The sequence below is a fragment of the Oratosquilla oratoria genome, chromosome 8, assembly GCF_046742065.1.
Source record: "Oratosquilla oratoria isolate Oo_2021 chromosome 8, ASM4674206v1, whole genome shotgun sequence".
In the NCBI taxonomy this organism is placed as follows: Eukaryota; Metazoa; Arthropoda; class Malacostraca; order Stomatopoda; family Squillidae; genus Oratosquilla; species Oratosquilla oratoria.
This window is the reverse complement of record NC_134784.1, coordinates 63600647-63620593: the sequence shown is the minus strand read 5'-3', so window position 1 is coordinate 63620593 and position 19947 is coordinate 63600647. Positions and strand designations below refer to the sequence as shown.

The window sequence follows — 19947 nt, the reverse complement described above, 5'->3', positions numbered from 1 at the left end:
TACCCTAGCATTAAGGTCTCCCAAAACCACTATATTAACATTTCTCCCTAATCCCTCTATGCATTCATTTAAATCTATCCAAAAAGCCTCCCTTTCTTCTACACTCTTCTCACTACCAGGCCATATGCACTTACAAAAACCCACATCTCCTTTCCCAGTTTCACCTTCATCCACAATAACCTTGAAGAAACCTTCCACTCCACTACAGGTTTACCTACCTCTTCACTTACTAGTATAGCTGCTCCTTCTCTCCCTTGTCCTCTCTTCACTCCTGAGAACCTCCCAACTACATTCCCAAACTCACACTCACCCCTCCCTCTCAACTTAGTTTCACTCAAAGCCAACACATCCATCTTTCTTCTCACAAACATACTATCTATCTCTTCCCTTTTACTCTCATCTGTACTACATCCACGCACATTAAAACACCCAAACCTTAGGATACTGGTTGGAAAACTCCTAGACCATCTTTCACCTTTACCTTTTTTAATAATGTCCCCTGTGGGACTACAGAGAGAAGGATGCCTAGTCCTAATCCCCGTCCCGTTTGTCTCGCCTCTTACGATTGAAGAGGGAAAACTTGGTTGCAGTATTCTATCCCCCACCACAGGGTAGGCAAAAAAAGGAAATGAATATTCAGAGAAATGGTATAGGACAGTAACAAGGGGTTGACAGACAAAATGATGTGTGCCTCTGGTCCATAGGGGCACCCTACATAGACCCTAAAGTCTATGCTGCATGCTACTGCATGCTACTTTAACACAATAACATGCAGCCAATACCCCAGATGGGGTATATATATATATTGGCTGATCTGATATCATTAATACTTTATCAGAAACATTATTCCAGTCCTTACTTCATGTAATAAGATGACCAATACAATTTCAATAAAACCATATAGTAATCTAATCTTTTATTTACAAAGCATACAATATTCTGACCTTTCCAACCTTAAAAATTTTCTCTCAGTAAAAATTTTGTTTTAAAGAGTTGAAAACATTGAAACTTTTCCTTTGGAAAGAATAATGTACCTTTCTTACTTATAAATTATTCTGAAATGTACAGCAACATGAATGTGCTAATTCACATATATTACACAAATGGGGATAAAAATTCACATTTTATTCCACTCTTCCTTTTCTTTTCGCTCATTGATAACCTCTTGTAGGTATTGCTGCAAGTAGCGACCTTTGGCTCGATCCTGTGGAATAAGAATTAAGTTAAAAATGCAGATGTAAAAACAAAGCTGGCTGATAGGGTTTATCAAAAAGTACTGTGTTAAGTTTGGTTATATGGAACGAATGTGTAAAGAAAGACTAGCAAAAGGAGTGTGGAATGCAGAGGTAGATGGTGTAAACTTAAAGATTGACAATGAGAATGGATGGAGAGAAAGGGGCTGAGTACATGAGGAATGTCTATCAAGTAGGGCTGGGAGCAGGCAAAAAAGATTACAAGTATGTGAATGAATGAGAAACTGATGCAACTTGAATGGAATTCTTGTTTGCTTTTAAATTTTTGCATGAAGGAGGGAGGGTTGCCATGTAATGAAGAAATCGGTGCACCAGATTCAGCTGATGGGCCCTGCTGTGGAGGTACGTGTCTTGCTGTACTGTTTCTGACCTAAGCATATGGAGGGGACAGGGATGACCCTCCATCTACAAGGAGCTGAGAGAGAAGGTACAAGAAATGGGTTTCAAATGGGTGTGGGATATGTGAAGGATGGGAGCATCCTTTGACTCTGCTACCCCCTTATGTGAGGGGAAGTGTCTTTTGGTATATATTATGGTACTAAACAAGCAAAACTAAACATCTAAGTATAAATTACTAATGTTACAGAAACAAGTAACACCTGCTGAAATAAACAGTGTGAGGATGTAGCCTTTATTTGTAGGACATTTCCTTGTTATAGCTTTTTTTTTTTTGAGAGAGAGAGAGAGATAGGGATAGGGAGAGATAGATAGAGAGGGATAGGGATAGGGAGAGAGAGAGAGAGAGGGGGAGGGAGAGAGATGTAACAAGCAAAACGTCATACTAATAAAGGCTCCATCCTCACATAGTATTCATTTCAATAGACTTGTCAGCAACTGCCACTTTCACACAAGTAATACCCTTAAGAATAGCTTGTTAACATTCAAGTTAAGACAACTTACTCTGCACACAAATCCTTGAAATATATATATATGAGGTCTGTCCAGAAAGTATCTAGCCATTATGAATATTTGCAAAACTGATAGTGCAATCCTAACAAAAGTTGGACACTAACAGAAAACCCTACTGAGCATGTGTGAGCGGCCAGTCCTATGTGACAACTAAGTCACTAGCCAGACAAAGTTGAGTGAAGGTGTGTACTATTTGACTGTCATATTGACAATGAGTAAGATCAGCAAAATTCTGTGTCAGGTTTTGTTGTAAACTTGAATATTCATCAGCGGAAACTATTCAAATGATTAAAAAGGCATTCCAGGATGATTCAATGAGTGAAGCACTGATAAAGGTGTGGTACAAATGCTTCAAAGAAGATTGAGAACCTATCAAAAGTGATCCATGTTCTGGTGGGCCTTCAACAAGCAGAACACCCGAAAATGCTGAATGTGTGAAGACTGCAATGAAAATTGGCAATTGACAGTCTGAGAATTAAAAGATTATCTTGGTATCCCGTGGACAAGTGTTTCAGAGATTTTGATGAAAGATCTTAGCATAACACACATGGTGGCAAAATTTGTCCTGCATCTTCTGACCCATTCTTCATGTGTCATGAAGGGATTTTTGATCAAACATTCCATCACCCAGCTCATTCAGCCCCCCTACAGCCCAGATCTAGCTCCCTGTGATTTCTGGATTTTCCCAAAGCTAAAATCAACATTAAAAGGAAGATTTCAGTCCATAGATGAAATTAAGGAGAATGCAATGAGTCAGTTGATGAAGATTTCAAAAGAGGACTTTGCAAAATGTTTTGAAATGTGGAAGGGATGCTGGGAGAAGTGTGTGAGATCCAAAAGAGAATACTTTGAAGGACAGGAGGGCACCATTGTCCTAGGTTAGGAGCATTTCTTGAAAAATTGTAAATGGCTGGATACTTTCATATATATGTACAACACTGAATGGGTCCCAGTGATTAGATACACATTTTTATCAACCACAATGCACTTTAATTCTAAGCCATATAGGCACATGCAGAAATTGTAACGTGGTACGCCCGAGGACTCAAACCTATGCGGCAAGAACGTTACCAGTGCCGAGTGACTTGGACCAATACACCATCAAGAGATATACAAGTTCAGCACAAGCTTTCTCATATATCTGTATGCTCGAGTTCATACACATACACAAAAGTTTGCGTTCAACCCACCACTATGACAGTACATTGTTAACCCCTTCCATACGGTGCCGCCTACGTAGGCGTCATGAGGAGCAAGTGGATTCGCGACGCTGCCATATCGGCGTCTTGATTATATTTATTGTAGTCGCCCCTGTGTTTTTACATTCTCCCAAATGTGCCCTGAATCCCATTCTCTGTGGTTTTCAAAATTTGCGGGTGAAAGAGAGAACGATCGATATAAGCGGTGACTACATTTTATGATGCGAGTATTATTACGACACGTCGTACGGCTGGCATTGGCTGCTGCCCGCGAGATTTAAGTCCCGTAGTGAAGTGGTTAAGTATACGAACGCGGGAAAGTATTTGTACAACACTGAATGGGTCCCAGTGATTAGAGATACATTTTTATTAACCACAATGCACTTTAATTCTAAGCTATATAGGCGCATGCAGAAATTGTAACGTGATACGCCCGAGGACTCGAACCTATGCGGCGAGAACGTTACCAGTGCCGAGTGACTTAGACCAATACACCATCAAGAGAGATAGAAGTTCAGCGCAAGCTTTCTCATATATCTGTATGCTCAAGTTCATACACATACACGAAAATTTGCTTTCAACCCACCTCCACTATGACAGTACATTGTTAAGTATACAAACGCGGGAAAGTATTTGTACAACACTGAATGGGTCCCAGTGATTAGAGATACATTTTTATCAACCAAGAGGAGATTGTATGAAGGAGTGATTGTGCCAACAGCACTATATGGGGGAGAAACATGGAACATAACAGAGGATGAGAGAAGGAGTTTGAATGTATTTGAGGTGGGATGTCTGTGAAGTATGATAGGGGGTAACTAGGCTAGATAGCGTGAGAAATGAGGAGGTGAGGAGAACAGGGGTGGAAAGGGAGTTGGGAGATAGGGTTGATGAAAGAGTATTAGGATGGTTTGGACACATGGAATGAACGAGTGAAGAAAGATTAGTAAAAGAGATGTAGAAGGCAGAGGTGGAAGGAGTGAATATGAGGGGGCGTCCTAGGATGAGATGGATGGATGGGGTAAAAGGGGCATTACAAAAGAGAGGAATGTCTGTTGAGGAAGGAAGGGAGAGGACAGAAGATAGGGGTGAATGGAGAAGGGTTGTGTATGGATGATGATGTGATGCATGAGGGGGGAGTGGGTGGGGGAAGGGTGTGTGAGGAAGTATGTATGAGAAATAAATTGACGCAGCCCAAAGGGATTTTCCCCGTCTTCTCCTTTTCTGTGTGAGGAGACGGAGAGGGGGGGGGTCACCGAATTAATGAAGCAGCCTTGCTGTGGATGTGCTGTCTTGCGACACTGCTTCTGACCCAAGACAGTGGGCAAGATACAGGGATGACCCATCATCCAGGAGGTGCCAAGATGAGAGGGAGGGAGGAGGGTGGAGGGGAGTGGAATATATAGGTGATAGAATATGTGGAAGTGGTTTCTATGCCTTTTTCTTTTCGGCTACCCCCCATGTAAGGGGGGAAAACATCTTTGGTATATGTATATACTTTTTATCTTTTCATTATAATTTTTTTACTTTTGCCTGTTCCTTTTTTATGTCTTCCAATTCTCTAATTAATAGTGCATTTTCCTTCCTCAATTCACTCACTTCTTTGTATAATTGGTTATATTCCCTTCTCCATTCAACAATATCCCTTTTCATTTCAAATATTTTTTGGTTTATTAGTATGCTTTTGAGGTCGATACCTCTTTCTGTTCTGAATCCATGGAATTATTCATCTTCATATCTAGGACTGTCTATGTTACATATTTTCTTTCTAACCACTCCCAAAGGCATTTCATACTTACTCATATCTAATCTTCTTTTGGTTGTCTCTGCGTATGTCGGTTTATCATCCATTTCCCTTCTTTTTTTTCTATTCTTGTTAAACTTGAAACACTTTGCTACATCACGGTACCACTCATCATTGTCCCCTTCCGATCTATTTACAACTATAGGTAAATTGCCAATTTTTGGTCGAAGAATCACTAGATTTAGCACTAGCTCATGGAGCGTTCTCAGGCACATCCGATTTGTTTGATTGTCACTGTATACACCACATTAACCACATCACCACATTCCCATACACCATGCAGGCAGTGTCACAATCACCCAGACATGGTGGCGCCACACATCCGGTCCGAGCCACAGAGCGACTGCCGAATCAGCAATTTAGCAAGCGCACAGAGGCGGACTCACACACGAACACACACCAATAGATGCAGTCAATCGCCAATTCGGAATAACACACGGCAACACAATAGTAATCAACCGTTCCCCCCTGGATATATTATGTATTGTAGAATGGGATATAGGTAGTAATGAACCAAGAACAAACTTGTAAAGGGCCAAACATTCCGACTAAAAATCTTGACAAGGTGACTGAGAGCACCTCAAAATTCAGCAGACTCAGCATTTCCGGAACACAAAACCAGAGTGCACGAGTCGAGCAACCAGTCGGTGTGTGACGTGCCCTAGTGAAGAATTGTGTACAGAAACTGTGTGATAATTTATTAAAGGTCAGATATCAACAGATATACCATTCGCTAAAAATCATCGTATTGCTCGAAAAAGTACTTTTTAAAAGCATACAAATAAAGTTTTTACCTATTACAGAAGAATTTATTCAGAAAATTCACTTTTAATTGCGCCTCGCATACCACTTTTCCGAAGTCTAGATATTCAGAATAACAATATTGTTTGTTTGGCAACTGTGACGTCACGAACGCGGAATTCCCCGAACCTTTCCCGAAGCGCACGGGCGGAATGTTTCGAATAGCAGATGACGCAATGAAATGAAGACAAAACTGTTTTTTGCCAAATTTGATAAGATGTATATATATAATTTGATAAGATGTATATATGTAATTTGATGAGATGTATATATATAATTCCACCATCTACATCTTATCAAATTTGGCAAAAAACAGTTTTGTCTTCATTTCATTGCATCGTCTGCTATTCGAAACATTCCGCCCGTGCGCTTCGGGGAATTCCGCGTTCGTGACGTCACAGTTGCCAAACAAACAATATTGTTATTCTGAATATCTAGACTTCGGAAAAGTGGTATGCGAGGCGCAATTAAAAGTGAATTTTCTGAATAAATTCTTCTGTAATAGGTAAAAACTTTATTTGTATGCTTTTAAAAAGTACTTTTTCGATGATTTTTAGTGAATGGTATATCTGTTGATATCTGACCTTTAATAAAGGAGAAAAATTCGAATAGAGTGAATTACCACATGGCACCTTACCTCCGCTACATTAGAGTGAATTACCACGTAGCACCTTACCTCCGCTACAGTCACTGTATATGTATGTATGTGTGTGTATTATATATATACATATGTATATAGTGTATATATATATATATATATATATATATATATATATATATATATATGTATGTATTTATATATATATATATATACACACACACACACACACACACATGTAGTAGCACATTTGTAAAAAATGAGACTTATTGACCCACTCTAGGAGAATGAGAAGATGGACTGAAAATTTTTATATTTCAACCACTATCTGTGGTCCTCTTCAGCAGAAGAGGACCACAGACAGTGGGTGAAATGTACAGATTTTCTGTCCATCTTATCTCATTCTCCAACAGTGGGTAAGTCTCATATATATATATATATATATATATATATATATATATTATATATATATATATATATATATATACACACACACACACACACACACACAAAATCATTAAACATCAACATGTCCAATTTCAACATCTTCCAAAAGTAAAGGCAGCCACTATACAAATGTTATGCACTCAGTTCAACAATCAACAACTGTATAAAAGTCTTAAAAGAAACATTCATATACCTCCTCATAGCTAACCCACTGTTCCTTAGGTAATATAGTCTTGGTCATGGAGAGATGAAGGGCCCTTTGGATACGGAACATTCTCTCATCCTGTACGACAGAAGGTAAGCGCTGGATGGCCGTTTGCACATCGGGGTTTTCGTACAGGATGTCATCATGGTACAATCCTGTGGGGTTGCAAAATTGAAGTCAATACACATCACTAAGACACTCATACACACAATAGCAAACAAATAACTTTATTATCTCTTTTCCTCCCTCCATATGTATGGTTATAATTTTTTTCTATCAATCTATATACCATTATATAGGAGGTATTTAGCAAAGATATGCACCCACTCCCACCCATTCCATGTGTATGCCTATCACTTTATTATACTTATAAAGAAAAGTATAATATATCTAATACTATATTACTCTTACTACCATGGTTTGGGATGGTTTGGACACATTAAAAGAATGAGTGAAGAAAGATTAGTAAATGAAGTGTGGAAAGCAGAGGTGGAAGGAGTGAACATGAGTGGGTGACCAAGGATGAGATGGATGGATGGGGTAAAAGGAGCATTGGGAAAGAGGGGGATATCTGTTGAGGAAGGAAGGCAGAAGACAGGTGTATGGTTGATGCTGTGATGCATGGAAGGGAGTGGGTGAGTGAGGGAGTGTGTGAATGATATTTTGATGCAGCCCAAAGTGATTTCTCCCAGTCTTCTCTTTTTCTGCATGAGGGGACAGAGGGGGGGGGGGGTCACTGATTAAATGAAGCTGCCTTCCTGTGGATGTGCTGTGTCTTGTTACATTGCTTCTGATCCAGGGCAGTGGGTGAAATGCTGGGATGACCCATCATCCAGGGGGAGCCAAGAGGTAGGGAGGGGTGGTGAATGGGAGTGGAGTATGTGGGGATGAAATGGGTGGGAGTGAATTTGTCTCTGACTTTGGCTACCTCCCTCGTATGGGGGAAAAAGCCATTGGTATATGTATATGTGTACCACCATAAACTTCGGTACCTTGTTGTATGAAAATGCAACTGATGTACTGCATTTTATACAAATTAACACCAAACAGAAAAAACCCAAGCTTTAAACAATTGTTGTAGACAGTGAAGATCCAACAAATGACTTAAAAATTCCCCTTTTTACTAAAAGCCAATAGCACTGAACATGAAGTGTTCATACCCAGTGTGCTTAAGGGAACCATACCATGATGGTTGAATGGTGCATTCTTATGCCCATCTTTTTACCTTTTTTTTTTTTTTTACTAACCTAGATTGACAAATTACTGGTAGTGGTCAACTTACAACCTATGCGACTTTCGACTGATCAGCTTTACAACCACAATCATGACCATCATGCCTAGCCACAACTGCTCTGCATCTGGCATTGCATGTGTTGTTCAGCAGGCATCAGGGCACATGACAGTTTTCTCCCCAGCTCCCGGTAGCACTAGCATTCCTGCGCTTATGCACTGAAACTCAAGTGTTAGCAGCTTGATCATCAGTACAACATACTTCCTCTGTGTCTGTTTATGTGTCGTGTCTTAAATTTTTTTTCTTTAAACACCCACCAAGATGAACAAGAGGAAATTGTCTCTGTCAACTCCTCAACCTCCCAGAAAAGGAAAGAAAGGACAGTGATCTCAACACAAAAATGATGGTGATCAAACAGTATGAAGGGGGAAAGAAAGTCAATGTGATCACACGTGACCTGAAGTTATCACATTCTACTATGTCTATGATTCTGAAGGATAAAGAAAGGATTTGTGAAGCTGTGAAAGGTTCTGCACCCATGAAATCAACAATTATAATGAGGTCCTGGTGCAGCAGCATCTTCATCATGGGACCTCCCCCCAACCCCAAGAGTTGGAGGCCAAATTGCAGCAAACATCCCCAGCCACCAGCTCTACACAGGTGGCACCTTTCCCCAGGAGGGGCTTCAAACTCCTGGGTGAATACCACAATCCTTTTACAACATGCACTGTTCAATTTTTTCTGTACTGAGGAGTAGTATCTACACTCTTAGTTACAAAAAAGGAGCTACAAATAGTGGTCCTGTTATACAATCTTGAAATTACCAATGAAGCAAATAAGGAAATTAGTCATGTGAGCAGATTCAGCACATTTCTTTGGTGTTTCTAAATCTGGATGTACTGTGCCTTACTAAATTGCTTCTGACCCACGTCAGTGGGTGGGATACAGGGATGACCCATCATCAATGAGAAGCTAAGATAAGAGGGAGGAATGTGTGGTGGTAGATGGAAGTGAAATGGGTGGAAGTAGGTAGGTGCCTTTGACGATAACTCCCTTATATGGAGGAAAAAACTCTTGGTATATATATATATACATAGTCTAAATAAGGGTATGCCGATTAATCAGCATTGGCAAGAATTGGCACTTTTTGGCGAATCGGTATCGGTATCGGTATCAGCAAGAATTGGCACCATCTGCAATATTTTGCTGATGACGATGCCAATTCTCGCCGATGCCGATTCACCAAAAAAAAAGTGCCGATTCTTGCCAATGCTGATTAACAGGCACAACACTAATTCTAAAACAAACTTTAGCTTCAAATTGTGCTACATGTTATTAACTCAGTGTGAATTTTAATCCTATTAGAAGAGAGAAAAACCTTACCAACTTGATTGTAACCAGTTATCCTGAAGGCCCATCTCTTCAATGAATCTGAAAGAAATGGAATATTAGTTCAAGAAAAAATTCACTCCATTTATTTGGGCTCACAAGTTCTGTGTAACTCAAGTTCTGCAATTTACTGGTTCCAAACATTATCCTAATTTCCCCAATTCTCATCTGTCCTTGTTGCTTAAAACTTCCATGCGTTTGTCATGCATCTTTTTCTATCGTGCAAAATGCAGAAAAATAAATTACCAATAATCTATCTTGATACAAAATTCCAAATTATCTCACATGGGTCATACTGAAGACTGACAAGGGCAGACAAGTAACTCAAAATGACCAACAAGCAACACATAAATTAACATAATGTTTGTTTTTCTGATGAAAATGATTCCCGCTATATCTCACTAGAGAAACAAGTTTTTCTCTCAACAAATAATCCCTGTGCTGAACTGCCAACAAGTGACCCACACCAATCAATAACAACACTCGAGTTGTTTTGTATGCTCTAAGAGTTTTTTGGTCCTCTACCAACAATTATGTATCATCTATTTATTTACATATTATAGCATAATTTGTATAAATTTGAGCCACAGATTTTCGCTGACAGCAGCTATTATGTGCCTCTTACATCGAGTGTGATATGTGGTTATTTTGTATGCTTTTAAATGTGTTGTGATCCTCTGCCTAATTCACCATGGGAAAAAAAAAAAAATGCTATTAACAGTTATAAATTAGGGTTGGTAAAAATTCTAGGCTAGCCACTAGCAGTTAACCAATTTTAGGACAGGAGTAAAGGCAATCTATGTCATTTTCAAATGCAATAGGTGCAATTTGGTGCTAAAACTATATACATATATATATATATATATATATATATATATATATATATATATATTTATATATATATATATATATATATATATATATACATACAGACGCTCCTCAACTTACGTTCCGAACGGCCGAACATAAGTTGAAAAGGAACGTAAGTTGTTACTGTACTATATATCCAAAAATTCTATTACCGTATCTTATAAAACACCCCTAAATCATTAATTATACACATAACATTGTAAAATAATAACATTAATTTCAAATGAATTAAATTCAAGCAACATAAATTGAGATGGTGGAGGAGGAGGAGGAGGAGGCAAGGCACGTTCAGTCTGTCGTTTGTGCCATGTAAACAATGGACGCAGCGTCATGCGTAAGTATCGTTTGAACTACGGAGAGCGCGCTAAACTAAAAAATTCACTCAAAAAAAAAAATACAATTTCTTTTACAGTCAGTTCAAACGTAAAATCGAAAAAACGTAAAACGAATGAACGTAAGTAGAGGAGTGTCTGTATATATATATATATATATATATATTATTATTTTTATTTTTTTTATGACTAGCCTGAAATACCCTACTTATTTTATACATGTATGTTCATTTATAATTTATACTTTTATAAGATCCATATTTTCTGATTGGCTAGCCCCCGTGCATGGGGGAAAAAGCCTTTGGTATATGTATATTTTCTGATTGCATATATTTCTGATTCCTTCTGTTATATATACAGTGAGTATATAAAGAATAGAGGCAAAAAATTCTCCTTAGAAATGTCTGTGAAGGTTTGTGACAGGGGCGCCCGCAGGCGGACGCACGTGTGTCCAGTTTGGACATTACAAGCATACAAGGTCCCCTATTCAAACATTTTTCCCTTCTAAAACCCTCAACTTTCAATGAAAAATGTAGGTGTTTTACATACATTAGAAACGTGGTAAAGCATCAGTGTTAAAATTCTGTATGCACTAGAATACATGTGGATCTATGTAGTATATAAATTATAAACAAAAGAAAACGCAAACGAAAAATGTGACATTGTGGTTGTCTCCCTATAGCCCTTTATACCTTGTGCGTCCACCACAAGAAAGTCTGTGGGCGCCCCTGGTTTGTGAAGCCTACTAGAAGTACTTCACGATGCCAGTTGGGGACCAGGACAAGCCCTGAACCCCTTACTATTGTTGTGAGCACAAAGAAGATTCTGGAAGGGTGGGTGTGAGGTGGGAAAAGGTCCCTGAAATTCTCCAAGCCACAGGTCTGGCTAGAGCCAACAGACCACTCCACAAACTGCTTTTTTTGCATGGTGGATGTTAGCAAGTGGTAGAAAGGAAAGAATGCTGCTGCTGTGCACTACCCAGATCTTCCATCATCAATTGCTCCTATTCCTCACTGCTCCAAATACCCTGTGCCAGTGCCACCTGCTCCAGGTGAAGTCCATGACAAGTATTTTGATGATGGGATGAATGCTGAGGACTTGGCTTACCTGCCTAAGGCACCAGAAAAAGTTCCCCACTTCAAAAAGAAGTAAATGACTTGGTCAGGGTCTGACTGGTCCAAGTCCAATGCAGAGCTATTCATCTCCTGGATGAAGCAGTGGAATTTGGTCAAGAACAAGGTGCAAGTAGTCAAGAGAAGTTGGCATAACCTTTCTAAGGCTTTTACACTCTTAGGGATGGCCTCTGTTTCTATAATGATGTGCCTGGACTGTTTGACATTATTGGGGCGCTGTCTGTGCCCAAAGAGTGGTGGCTCTTCATAGACAGCTCTACCATAAGTTTGAAAGCTGTCCTCCTCTGCAATGGAAACAAGTTCCCAACACTGCTCCTAGCCTATTCAGTCTGCCTCTAACCCATTCAGTGTGAAAGTCTTCCTGGAAGTTCTGCAATACAACCAATACAATTGGGAAATCATTGAGACTTTAAAGACGATGGCTTTCCTGCTTGGTCTCCAGGGAGACTTTATCAAATTCCAATGTTTCCTCTGCCTTTGGGACAGCAGAGCCACCTCTGACCACTACAACAAAAACTGGGAGCAGCAAACAGAATGTGTGACCCACTGGTTGATCCCAGGATTCTGCTCATGCTACCACTGCACATTAAGTTGGAGTTGATGAAGCAGTTCATGAAGGCTCTCAACTATGAATCAGCCACTTTTACGAGTAAGTACCTTCTTGAGTTCTTTCTCAAGTCATCTGTGGCCAAAATCAAAGATGGGTTTTTTGTTGGGCTTCAGATAAAGAAGGGTCAAGTCTACAGAGTTCTCCAATAAGCTCAGTAGGATTGAGAGAACAGCATGGAACCATTTCACAGTAGGTGTCAAAGGCTTCCTGGGTAACCAGAGCTGAAAACTACCTGCACCTGGTGCAGGATCTGGTAAAGGCTTTTGACACCATGGGATGCAGGATGTCCCTTAAACTTCATATACTGGACGCTCACCTGGACAAATGCAAAGACAATAAGGGTGCCTACTCAGAACAACAAAGCGAGTGATTCCACCAAGATGTGAAGGAGATAGATAGGAAGTACCAGGGCCACTACAATGAGAAAATGATGGGGGGACTATATCTGGCGGCTGGTGCAGGAGTGTGACCTAGACTACAACTACAAATCCAGTCATTTCTGACATGTTTAAGTGCTTTATAACTGTCATTTATTTTTACTTGTTTGTTTTTAATAAGCTTGTGCCATGATATAAATATATATTCTTGATTTAATTATATGAATTGATGAAAAAAAATACTGGAAAATGTGAACATTTCAAAATATCAAAGTCCTGATCATAAACCCAAACTTCTGATTAAATGATAGTGTTTTTTTTATAATAATGGGATATAACAAACCAGGAAACAACACTTACAACCAGGGAACAAAAAATGTGTTGCCCTGTGTAGTGCATCACCTGAAGTATTTATTTACAGATTATTATGTCAAATAAAACAAACATGGCATCTCAAATTGCGCATTGAGCTCCGAGTTGTCAGATGTGTATCACATCTTAAATCTAAATATTGATATAGCCAGATGCTTTAAAACTTACAAATACAATAAAATATAACAAATCATTTATCTTTGGCAATATTAACTAAAATCAATGAACATTCTGGTGTCAGTCTCATCATTCACTCATGATACCAGAATCTCAAGATTGATAGAGAAAGGAGAACCCAGTGAAATTACAAAGTGACCTGGAGACAATATATAGCTGGGCAAGTGAAAACAATGTGACCTTCAACAACAAAAATTTTGAATAAAATACAGCACTAATGACCACCTGAAGGAATTCGACTACACAGTGGGTGAAGACAAAACAGAGGAAGAAGAAATGCTCTGGGACCTTGGAATTATGGTCAATAATAACTGCAGCTTTGAGGCACACATAAACCTCACTGCCAAGATGGCAAGAAAAATGAGTGGCTGGATCCTCCTCACATTCAGAGCCAGAAAACCTGACCACCTCATCCTCCTCTGGAAGACCCTTGTAGTATCAAAAATGGAGTACAACTGTCAGCTTTGTTCTCCCCACAAAGTGAAGGGGATACAGGAATTGAAGCAGGCAGAGGGTCTTCACAAGGAAACTAAACTGGTACTCCCTGAAGTATTGGGAGATGCTGAAACACTACAAATTGTATTCCTTACAAAGATGATGGTAACGATATAGCATCATTTACAATTGGAAAATCCTCGAAGGCTTTGTACCAAACCCATCACAAAGTAAAGGGGGGAGGGGGGGTTGCACCAAAGGCCAAAACCACCATAAGTTTGGAAGACCTTGCTGTAGAAAGTCACCAATAAGTGGCCCTCAGAGGATCAGGACAATCCAGGCAGAGAGCTTCAATAGTATTAGCCCTGGGCTTTTCAACTGGCTCCTGAGGGACATCCAAAACCTGTCAAGAGTCAGCACTGAAGTTTTTAAGAGCAGGCTGGACAAGTTCTTATCCGACATACCAGACAAGCCTCTAGTCCCACATGGCCAAACTTTGTGGGAAGCTGTACCCAACAGCATAGTTGATCAGTTCCAATACAAGAAGATTGGGCAGAGGCATGGAAGTGGTGTGTCCCCAGACTGTGATGGATCAAGTAATCATAGGAGTTGTATTCTCTATTATCTACTGCTTAACCCCTTCACTCTGGGGTACATTGCACATAATAATCGCATTATATAAAATAAAGTCACTGCTCAATCGCTCGTTATCTTTCACCCGTGAATTTTGATAACCATAGAAAATACTGTATGATGAAGCCAGTTTAGAGAGAATGAGGGTCACGCAGGTACGACTACAATAATCAAGACGCCGACGTTGGCATCATCGCGTACCCACTTGCTCCTCATGACGCCTATGTAGGCATCACCATATGGAAGTGGTTAATCTACTTCTACAATGTACGCAATACATGAACTGTGTATGGACACATGGTATTCATGCATAGGTTTTATGTATATACAAGCATGGAACATAGAAAATTATATCGGTCATATGACAACTTGCAGTTGGCAATGGCGGCTGTAGGTGTCCTTTCACACTTAGCCAAATAACCTCTGATGAGGTCCAATGTATAAGGAGGCACACAAGAGTTTCTGGAGATGTCATGATCTGACGTGCTGTAGCTAAAATGCATGCATGTGCATGCTGGACATCTAAAGAATTGAATATTTCATTCAATCACATCAAAATAAACACCATGCAAGGACGGAGCCTTTATCAATATGATATTTTGCTTGTTCCAGCTTTTTCAAGTATATATTCATAACACACATGATTAAGATTAAATAAGAGGAACTGGGGGGATGGGGGAAGGGAGAGAGGAAGGGAGGTAGAGGGAAGGGGTCACTGAATATTAGGAAAGGTTAAAGAGAAGGTGGTCCAAATGTCTAGGAACAGGAAAGGTAAAGGATAATATGGAACAATTGGCTGGGTGAAGGACATTAGCTCACAACCAAGGAATGAAAGTTAGAAGAAAATAAGAAGGGTGAGCAAATTTCTACTGGGGGGGGGGGGGGGTTAGAAAGTAACTAGAGATTAGCTTAAAATTTTGTGGGCAATTGGTATTAAAGGAATTAGGTGGGGTGAGATATTGAACATGCCCCTGTTTTGTTCAACTGTGTTGGTGCCTTGTATGATGGCTGCTTCCAAACATTTTCTATGGGTTCATGTACTATTCTATATTTTCCCAGTCCATCAAGTGGTTGCTACTGTTTCTGTGTGCAACACATGCATTGGTGGTGACATCATGGTGGACACCATATTGGTGTTCTAATATCTTGGTTTTTTGATCACATGACGCTTCCCCAATGTAAGATTTTTCACATCCTGAGCACAGAATCTGATAAACATCAGCTTTAGTGTTTGTCATTTTGCAGATGTTTATTTTCGTCCAGGTTGGTTGCGACATTGCTGGTTGGTAACATGAGACGTTTGACTGTCCCACCCTGCTGCCTATGGTCTTCCAGTATCTTAAAAAAAAGGCCTGTTTTATGCATCTATCTACAAGGATGTCTGGACACTTTAATTTTTAAAAAGTTTCCCTGATATACTAGCACTCTTCAAGTATTCTTCACTGCATATTCTGATGCCCTAAGGAAGAAGCCTATCCCTACTTTCTTGAACCTGATGTCATGGTGGGAGGCTCCTCACACCCACTCCTTCAAACTTAATCAGAATCAGCCACTGTAGTCACAATTATGATTATGCAAGTCACTACATGATGAAGAAATGGATAGCTTTAAACCTGAACAGAGTGGTGGGGAACAAGGATGGCCCTTCATTCACAAGTTGCTGAGATGGTTGGTGGTTTTAACAGTTTAATGGGTAAAATTCCAGAATCACACAAACACATATCAGTAAAATTTTAGTTGTGCACACCTAAGCGATATAGCCATAGAAAATTAATTATTAATTTTGTAAATTATAATACATCAATATAATATGCGATTTTCTTGGCAGAAATTCAATAACAAAAAAGTTACTAAAACCTATTCACTAATGAATGAATGCTATATCGCCTAGGTGTGCACAACTAAGATAATATAAAAAATCACATATGTTCATGTATTATGATTTACAAAATTTATATTTAATTTTCTAATGCTGTATCATGTAAGTGTGCACAACAAAAGTAATACCCACATATCTAACGTTAAACTTCGCTGGTTCTATTCCAGTATCATACAACCAATTTTTCACTTTTTGGGGTATTACTTTAGTTGTGTACACCTACACGATATAGCATTACAAAATTAAATATAAATTTTATAAATTATAATTCGTGAACATGTGTGATTTTCTTGGCAAAAATAAAAAACAAAAAACCTTGCTGCAAGGAAATTTACTAATGAACAAAGCCGCTAGGATACGGTACAGACTCCATACCAGTCCAGTCACTATCAGACGACAGCTTTCAAATTGTGGACCAGGTGTTCTCCAACTAAAGGTGTAAAGTTAATAAGCGCTGTTACAATGCTTCTGACCCAGGGCAGTGGACAAGGTGCAGGGATACCCCGTCATCCAGGAGGTGCTCAGATGAGAGGGAGGGTGGAGGAGTGTGGAGTGGATGGAATGGGTGCAGATGATTTTGTGCCTTTCCCTTTTTGGCTACCTCCCTTGTAAGGGGGAAAAAGCCTTGGTATATATATGAATGTACAAAGACAATAGGGCTTCCCTGGACTTTGAGAGAACATGGGGTTCTGCCGTTGTCTGTTAATTGCCTGTGGTACAATACTAATCAGGCCGTCAGCATCCATGATGACAATGACGACCCGGATGATCTTCAGAATTTAAGGTACCGAATTACTAAACATTGGTTTGGTTATGTAGATTAGTTAGATTAGGTAGGTTAGGTTAGGTTAGGTAGATTAGGTCAGAATAGACTAATTTATCATCCTTTCATTTCTTCCACCTCGGCACCTATCAAATCAAATATGGCGTATCATTCAACCGCTGCGACTTTGTTTGTTAGAAAATACGTTTTAGCAACTTTTTTGTTATTGATTTCTGCAAAGAAAATCACAAATATTAATTTTTTATAATTTACGAAATTAATAATTTTCCATTGCTATATCACATAGGTGTGCACACCTACCATTTTACCATTTCTTTTTGAAAGATTATTTTTTTCTATGGTATGAGGTTACATTAGATATAGTAAATTTCATATGTTTAAATCAATGATTCTGGAATTTTACCCTTACACTGTACAATAGCGCCTAACCTAACCATTTTACAGAAAAAATATATTATTTCACATGTAAAAAACGACTGATAAATAATCATAATGTTTGGGAGTTACTGGAACAGAACAGTTTAACGGGTACAAGGAGAGGTATATATCAGTATGTATACATAACAAAAGCTTCTTAAAAGCTGCCACTTTTGTTTCAAGTGCTCACACCATGGAGGCTTGAAATATCAATAATAAACGTGGAACTGACTCGTCAAGAAATCATCATTATCATAGGTACAATGTGTACTGTGTACACTCGATCAGCTGATTTTGGTTTTCTTTTGCAATTTTTATCGAGCTATTACTTATATCTTATCATCTTTACCAGTAAACATACGTGTCATCCTGTTATTCATACACTGTTTTTTCATGGATTCTCAAAACAACTATTATATCTACTTTATTTACCAGCAAATCCTCCGGCAACTTTCTTCCCCGCCATGTTGACCGATTTACAGCAATACAGTGATTGCACCACTCTGTATTGAAACTCTTATAACATTTATAAAGAATTAGATTCTATTATAGGAAACCACAAATGGAATGCGATTTGTCTAAAGTCGAGTTTGTTCCTACTCATTGTTTTTAAAATAAGTGACAATATACAGTACCCAACTATATAATCATAATGTTCAAAATTAAAATAAATTAATGCTGTCTTACGAGTTTCATATATAAATGTTCACTTGTATTCGTACTTTCCAGAAATTCTATTGTGAGAAAAATCATGCTAATAATTTCTTGATGTCTTAAAATATTCCATTGGTGAATTAATTCTTCTCCATATAGCTCTGCTGTCTAATCTTTATAACATGAAGTTGAATTACATTGAAAATGGGAATGTTCAGATATATAAAGATCTGGATAAAAAAAAAAATCTGGACGGGTTCAGGTTCCTAACATGAGGCGTTTTTACCAACGCATCCAGAATATCAAACGCTATCAAACATGTTTGAATTGGTGTGTGATTCACCTTGGTCTTTGGATCACGTGATCGACAGCTGTTTCCCTCTCGAAAGAGAGCTCAGAGCTCGTATGACCGATCTATGAGTAATGGTGTGACCTTACACGTACACACACACCCAACTCCCCGCCCACGAGAGTTGGAGTAACGACTCGAAGCGCAGCGATACTGAAATTCTTTCAGCCCTGGGCAGAATTCGAACCCGGACCGCCGGAGTGACAGTCGGGGACTCTACCAACCGCTCCACCGAGAGAGAGAGAGAGTGTGTGTGTGTGTGTGTGTTTACCTAGTTATATTTACCTAGTTGTATTATACGGGAAGGGGAGCTATGCTCGTGATGACCCGTTTTTGTATCTCGCAAGATCAAGTTTGTTCTTAAATTGTTGTATTGTGTTTGCACACACCATTTCTTCATCCAATTTGTTCCATACATCTGTCACTCTATGTGGGAAGCTGTTCTTTTTCATGTCTCTTCTGTAGTTATCCTTTTTGAGTTTCATTGTATGTCCTCTTGTTTTTCTTCTGTCCCGTTTTAATAAGTCCTCTCTATCAAGGCATTTTTTTCCTTTCATAATTCTGTAGATGGTTATTAGGTCCTCTCGCTCTCTTCTTTGCTCCAGGGTTGGCAATTCCAGTTCGGTCACTCTTTTTTCGTATGTTAGGTTTGCAAATGTTGGGACCAACTTTGTCGTTGATCTTTGTATTCTTCCTAATTTTCTTATATTCTTTTTGTACTGAGTGACCATATCAGCACTGCATATTCCAGTTTTGGCCTTATCAGTGTTTGTGATAGTTTCTTGATCATTTCTTTATCCAGGTATTTAAAGGCCACCTTTATTGATCTCAACAAATTGTATGTTTCTCCGACTATCTTATTTATATGTTTATCTGGCGACATGTCTTTGGTGATGATTATTCCTAGATCCCTTTCAGAATTCACTTTCTTTACTTCTTTTCCATCAATTTTATACTGCCCTGTTATTCTCTTCTTGCCTCTTCCAAATTCAATTATATTGCACTTCTTGATGTTGAATTCTACTTCCCATCTCTTGGTCCACTCTGAGACTTTGTTCAGATCCTTCTGCAATGAGTCACAGTCTATTT

At 39.0% G+C, this 19947-nt stretch overlaps 1 protein-coding gene across 1 annotated transcript; it reads right to left on the bottom strand.

Moving 5' to 3' along the window:
• Positions 1-903: 903 nt before the first annotated feature.
• On the bottom strand, positions 904-18378 carry LOC143027785 (cytochrome b-c1 complex subunit 7-like). Its single transcript, XM_076189334.1, has 4 exons — positions 18288-18378; positions 9831-9878; positions 7205-7371; positions 904-1204 (listed from the first exon to the last, which is right to left on the bottom strand). Exons 1-4 carry the CDS (start codon positions 18319-18321, stop codon positions 1118-1120), a joined length of 336 nt encoding a protein of 111 aa, XP_076045449.1. The 5' UTR covers positions 18322-18378; the 3' UTR covers positions 904-1117.
• Between the last annotated feature and the right edge of the window lie 1569 nt (positions 18379-19947).